The 7292-nt window shown below is 41.3% G+C and overlaps 1 protein-coding gene across 1 annotated transcript in view; it reads right to left on the bottom strand.

The window, feature by feature from the left end:
* Window positions 1-956: 956 nt before the first annotated feature.
* BACE2 (beta-secretase 2) overlaps window positions 957-7292 on the bottom strand; it is a 53212-nt gene continuing 46876 nt past the window's right edge. Inside the window, exon 9 of the mRNA XM_075197273.1 lies at window positions 957-3940. Coding sequence (XP_075053374.1) covers window positions 3693-3940 — 248 coding nt within the window. The 3' untranslated portion in view covers window positions 957-3692. The remainder of the gene's footprint in view (window positions 3941-7292) is intronic.

Here is a 7292-nt window from a genome sequence, read left to right as displayed (position 1 = left end):
TTCCCTGTGTATTGATCCTTAAACATAGAAGCATAATATGCAACAGAATTACTATTTGAAAAATCTAGCAAGCGAGATACTGGTGAAAACCCCCCCGATCCCAAGCACATAGTGCTCACTCCCCTCGTACTCACAGGCCCGATACTAAGTGTATCTACCTCTATCTTGCCCCCACCCTCTACTGCCAAATATGTACCTGGACTACACTAACCTTCCAGCATAATGAGCAGGGGGGGGCGCCTGTTGTCTCCAACCCCCAAATGCAGCAGCCTTACACTTAAACACGACCACAAGTACTCAGAGATACTCTTCTCCGTACAGATCCTTAATGCAGCCAGTAGCTAAACACCGGAAATATCCAGACCTCCCCCCTCTCTCTCCAGACAGCACCTCCTTAACAATATTTAGTATTTTGCATCTGTGGAAAGAAATTCTATTTAAATAACAAGACCCATAAATTTTCCCAAGTCTGGTGTAAAAGGTTTATCTATAATAGCCCCCTACCCCCCAACGCTCTTTCTCAAGACAATTCAGATCTTCTCCTTTAATCTTAAGTGTTTAGTTTGGTTTGATTGTTTGTACAGCACCAATCTTATTTCCTCATTGGGTGCCGGATGTCCCACCTCTGGATTCAGTTATCCCCCCTCCCTCTCTCTCTCCAAATTAAAATTACACTATTTCTTGTCTCACTCACATTTGTTATAAGTGTACTTCTCTCTCATCTTGCCCAGTTATCTGCGACCACTACTGTTTATTTCAACGCACTGTATATTGCCTGCGACTGCTTGGTGACTTTCGTTGGCTTGTTATCTACGGTTATGGTGACTGATAATTGTATCTTATTTCTGTGCATTATTTTTGAAAATAAAAACAACTTTCTTAAAAAAAACACAAACAAACGAAAAAAAACACACCACAAAGTTACATCTGGCGAGACCAGGACAAGGAAGCTTAGATTCTTTAAAACTTAACCTTTATTCAACGTTGTTAAAAGATGCATATCTTGTACTGTCAAATTATATCATTAAAAACCATTGAAATGTTAAAATAAACAGATTGTGTCAGAGAAATAAAGAATGTTAAACCTTGCGTGCCTACAGTATTACTGCTATACTTATTTCCGTAGGTGATTATCACACATAAACGGTGGTTATTATAGATTACACAGTTTAACAAGGATCTTCTATTAACACACAACTGTATCTTATAGAATTTATATTAATATTGGTTGCTGTATTTGCCGATTGTATCTCCTCAATAAATCTCCTTTAAAGTGCAGTAGGTTGTTTGTTTATTTAGAAACAATGTTCCCAATTAACACCGATTGTTCCTGATCGTGTTCAGTGGCCCACAACAGACTCTACCCACATCCCCTTTCCAAATCACACAATGAAAAGATCCTTCTAATAATAAAGATTTATAACATTTTAGCAGACTGCTAACTCGGACACGCGTTTCGCTGAAATGCTTTCACAAGGCACAAAATATTCACTTTTGTTTTTAAATACTTCATTGTCTTTTTCAGTTCAGGGCTCTGATAATTCTGATGAACATTATTTTAAAGTAACAATAAAAGATTAGTTTTCTTTAGGTCATGGTCATATTACATCCCTGAGTGTCAAGTACTTGAGTCCAAGCAAATTGTCCTATAATCACTAGTTAATAGGAGAAGTATCTCCAGAATGGAACGGGTTCTCCCCTAATGCTACATGATCGATAATCATAAATCAAGCCAGGGAATGACTGGGTCATTGCTGCAAATTTACTAGAAATGCCACTTTGGCACAGATGAGGTAGAGCTTAAAATTGAAAGACATTATCATTGGTTCTCTGCCTCACCAGATAATATTATTTCACATTTGTGAATACAAATATTTACAACGCACCTATATTATGTCATTTTTCAATAGAATGTCTATTTAAAGAGTATTCCCACGTTCATTTTTCTAATATTGTGTGTGTAGTGCATTGTTTCCTGTTTGTACAGTATGTGCTTAACCGTTTGTGTTGTTGCCGGATTGTCTATGAAGATGAGCCGGCAGTGAGGACACTGTCAGTACGTCTTGCAACGCCCCGAGGGACACATTAGAGTGCCCTCAATACAAGGAGGATAGACCAGTTGTGTGAGAAATACGTGCTCTTCAAAACATGAAAACCGAGCCATACAAATAAAATGACGTCCGCAATTATTCGGCTTACAACGTCTCAAAATAAAAATCACAGTCCCAGCCTTCAAAATCCTAAAAATAATGGGAAGACTTGAGAAACAGACAAAAATAATCTTGGTTTAATTGTGTATTTAGGTTAATTTTACGATTTAGGATTACAAGAATGAAAAGTAAACATTATCCAGGTGTTCGATTGTGGTGGAATCATATCTAGGAGTATAAAAGGAACCAAAAGTAACGCAAAAAAAAAAAGTAAAAAAAAATACATGCTGGAATCACAAACGGATCAATAAAAATATATTGTAACCAAGTGTTTATTGATTATGTTTATCCCCAATGTTTTTAGTGTCTTTGAATAATGACATGAAAAGATCACCAAGGAACCAGAGCAGCAAGAAAAGGGGCGACACCAATTATCTAGTGCGATTCGTACCAAGACAGGAGTAACCCAACGTGGTCTGACCTGGGATTGTTGGGCTACTTCTCCCACCGTCACTGAACTAAGCACAGTCCTGATGGAGCCCGTCATTTTGCACAACCAGAAAGCAGCCATACTGCACTGAATCTATGCAACAATGAGGGTTTCGTACATTTAATTAACCGCTGTGCAGGACTTGTAAAGGGGCGATACGTTATAACAGTACATTTGTCACAAACACTGTTTTCACACCCACCATTAACATGAAATTGTACAGTAACTGTTATATTTAGCCCCAAAATCGTGCCCGCCCACAGAGAACACCAAGTTAGTTCCATGATGGATCTCATTCACAAACGGTTAGTAACCGACGTTCCAAGCAGTAACTCTGTAAGACATATGATTCCATATCGGCTCGTTACTAATAGATATGTTAATATTGGTAATCATCCAACATCTGCTCCCCCCCAGACTAGATTATTAAGGAGATAAGACATTTTTAAAGGAGATCAGACGTAGCCCATTTTGAAGTGTGGTTAGAATTTAAGTAAATATTCAATGAAGATTTCATGTAAGACTTTCGGTAAGGCACATACAGGTGAGAATTTATAGATGATTAGCAAACATCACATATTAGAAACTAACAAAAACCTGCAAGAATTGAGTCCATCTGGAATGGAAAGTCCCCCTCCCCAGCCTGAGTTTGATTTCATAAGTGCATATTAGTCTTGAACCCCCTCGGCTGCAATGTCACCGGGGCGGCTAAGTGGTCTTGACCTATGGCTTTCAAAGAGAAATATGTTTGGGGTTTGTTTGGTTGTTTGTTTTTTTAAAGTATAATAAACATCAATACATACAGTGCATCAAGTCAGAGAATCATTCAGTACAGTAGTAAACTAAGACTTTGCCACATTACTTTGGAATTTGCATGGTTTGGAAAGGTAATAAGTTATAAAGACAATGCCACATTGCAGGAATGGCTTTGGTTGCGATTGTGTCCTAAACAGAGTTCTCAGCAGCAATGATCGAGCGCGTGGGTGAAATAACACCAAGTCCAGTCCAGTCACTGCAGCAGCTCATATACTGGTTACCCACAGCCCTGTAGATCATTTCCAACGGTGGCGCACCAGAGAGGACTCGTCGTTGACCAGCTCGGGGTCGTCGTGGTGACGTCTGTTGGGAAGGAGCAGTAAAACCACCAGCACCAGCAAAATGATGCCACAGAAGCTCATGAGAGCGTAAGATATGATCCACATGATGGGTTCCCGGAGGGGGTTGCTGGTTATGCAAGTGCTGGAGACATCCGCAGTACTGAATGGACCGGAGATCTCAGACACCCTCACGCCACTGACCTCTGGAGTAACAGAATTACAAGTGAAACACAATTACAATATGTCACAATGGACCTGTCATCATCATCAGCTATTTATACAGCACCAATTCCCCAGTGCTACCTGTCCACTGCATACAATGGAGGTCGCCATTTTGTCAGCCGAACCAACGGAGGCAGTTCATTAAACGGCTGTAGTCTCATGAATATTGACCACAAAATGTCTGCCTCCACTGTCTGTAGGCACAAGGTGCAATAAACTCCACTTTCAAACACTCTTCTCTGTGGTTCTCCATTCCCAAGTAGCATTTTTTCCCCCAAGGAAAGATGATTTTTTTTTCCCCTCTCATATATTTTTAAGAATTAATTAATTTCAAGTGTTCAAAAGGAACAAAGATTTTGTGAAAAAAAACAAAAAAAACAATTCTGCAATTATACAACTATCCACTAGATGGCACCAAATATCCGTAGAAGACAATAGAAAAACAGGTGAAAGGGCTTAATAATAAAAAACCACAATATTAACCACTTCCTGTTCCCTAATGCCTTTCTAAGTCTTAAAAGCAGGCCTATATGTACGATGGGGATTGCTTTACATGTGAGGTTTTCCTTTCATAGTGCAGGGAAGCTCCAGATTGGATCTCCGCAAACACAAATTCTGTCAACTTTAAGCTGCAATAGGATCCACATAAGGCTGGATCCAGTAGGGTTAGAGAAAAAAAGAAAAAAAAAAAAAAAAAAAAAGATTGCAAAAATTTGCCTGGTCAGAGGGGAGAAAAACATCCAGCCAAGAAGTGTAGAAAGTCAACACCCCTGCACCTCTATATAAACAATTATATAGAACATAAATCCTTTTAACATCTACACAAACATGAGACAACGGCAATGACATCCCCTTAAGGACATGTTTAAGGCTATGAAACTGTGGTGACATAAGGAGGAGAGTTCCAGAGAAAAGGTGAAGCACAAGAGAAGCCCTGGAGGTGAGAGTGAGAAGAGGAGATTGAAGGAGGTCACGTGTGTGGGGGGGGTCTGTTGGGGAAGGGGGGTCTGCACGGAGAGTAAGAAGGTGTAAGACTGCAGAGAGCTTCGTATAACCAGAATTTTGAACTGCATTTTGTGACCGATAGAAAGTCAGTGTGGGAGCTAGAGAAGCAGAAGGGTTATAATGGTGTAGGAGTCACAGCAGATTGGAGTGGAGTCTGTCTGTTCAGTGGTAGACACCACAGAAGAGTGTGTGTCAGCATGGTGACACAGTGGTTAGCATTGCTGCCTCACAGCTCTGGGATCATGGGTTCAAGTCCAACTGGGGCTTTATCTATGAGGAGTTTGTATGTTCTCCCCATGTCTGCTGGGATTTCCACCCAAAGTCCAAAAACATACTGGAAAGATAATTGGTTTCAGACAAATGGACCCTAGTGTAGTCAGAAATATAGACTGTAAGCTCCAAAGAACAGGGACTGATGTGAATTATTAAACATTCTCTGTAAAGTGCTGAGTAATATGTAGGAGCTGTTAATACATAAATAATAAGAGTCCAGCTGGGATATTATAGCAGCATGCACCAATGTTGTAGTTGTATTGCGTAGGAAAGGGATGGATACAAGAGATGTTTATAAGATAAAGATGGACCGGCGATCATTACAGCGTAAATGTGAGACGTAAACAACATCCCCTAAACAGCAGGACTGGAATATTACACACTGATTGTTATATGAGGATAAGGAATAGGATTAGAGGACAGGGTGATTAGTTCAGTTTTATCCATATTCAGCTTGATGCGGCATAAGAGACAGCGGTCAGGAACACAATGCGTTAGTGATGAGACATCGGGGCTGAGTGTGAGATGGCCTCATGTACACACAGTAACACTGTGCAATATATCCACAACTAACTACCATCCTTCCAGAGACTGCTCACCGACATAAAGACCCTTATGGGTTCCACTTTCGGATACCTCATATAATGTCCCTAAATCCTTCACCTCCCAATTTCAACAACTCTGACGGATATAAACATATAGTTAAAATGCACTGAAGAAAGCAATGTACTTAGTAAAGGTTGCAGGATGTCATGTGCAAAACAGTATTTATTAGAGCGCAACCAAATCATTCAACAGAAACTAGTAACATCACGGAGGCTCTGTGTCACCAACTCCTGGGGACCAGATAGGAGACATACCCAGGAATATGAATAGGTTTTAGTGTGGCTGCCTCCACTGTGAGTCACTCATGTCCAGTTATAGTGCTGGGGATTACAATGACGTAAAGCGTACGCGTCTTCTACTATGCACCAAGCCGCCAGCAACCAACACACACGTCTTATACTATGCACCAAGCCGCCAGCAACCAACACACACGTCTTCTACTATGCGCCAAGCCGCCAGTAACCAACACACGCGTCTTCTACTATGCGCCAAGCCGCCAGCAACCAACACACGCGTCTTATACTATGCACCAAGCCGCCAGTAACCAACACACGCGTCTTCTACTATGCGCCAAGCCGCCAGCAACCAACACACGCGTCTTATACTATGCACCAAGCCGCCAGTAACCAACACACGCGTCTTCTACTATGCGCCAAGCCGCCAGCCACCAACACACGCGTCTTCTACTATGCGCCAAGCCGCCAGCAACCTACACACGCGTCTTCTACTATGCACCAAGCCGCCAGTAACCAACACACGCGTCTTCTACTATGCACCAAGCCGCCAGCAACCAACACACAGGTCTTCTACTATGCACCAAGCCGCCAGTAACCAACACACGCGTCTTCTACTATGCGCCAAGCCGCCAGCAACCAACACACGCGTCTTATACTATGCACCAAGCCGCCAGTAACTGACACACGTGTCTTCTACTATGCGCCAAGCCGCCAGCAACCAACACACGTGTCTTCTACTATGTGCCAAACTGTCAGTTAATAAAACCGGATGTAGAGTTTTCTCTACCTTATGACGCGATGGACATGGTGAAACGCGCACTTAATCATAGTCAACATGAATCATTATTGACCATTCCTTTCCCTCAACAAATATTTGGGCCACACACACACGGAGAGGGTTTACACCCCTATGAAAGTGCAGAATTAACAATCACACACATTGTATGCTGATCAAGATTAAACATTAACTTGTAAACAAACAAAAAGACGCTCTTGTAAAGAAAACATTGGCAGCAAAGCAAGTTATTTTTTGCAGTTCCTGGAATAATGTTCGAAACCGGAAACCACAGCTGCCAACAGTTATAGGTCCAGTCCTACGTTTTATAGATTGTCCCCTATTTTTTTAGTTTAGTATAACTGCACTTAGAAAAAAAAGCCTCTTTTTCTGCATGTTTTTTCTGTCAGACAATTCTTACCATGTTTATTGTGTTTT

This window comes from Mixophyes fleayi, chromosome 2, assembly GCF_038048845.1.
Source record: "Mixophyes fleayi isolate aMixFle1 chromosome 2, aMixFle1.hap1, whole genome shotgun sequence".
Classification (NCBI taxonomy): Eukaryota; Metazoa; Chordata; class Amphibia; order Anura; family Limnodynastidae; genus Mixophyes; species Mixophyes fleayi.
The sequence above is the reverse complement of the archived record's forward strand: the minus strand, read 5'-3'. Positions and strand labels throughout refer to the sequence as shown.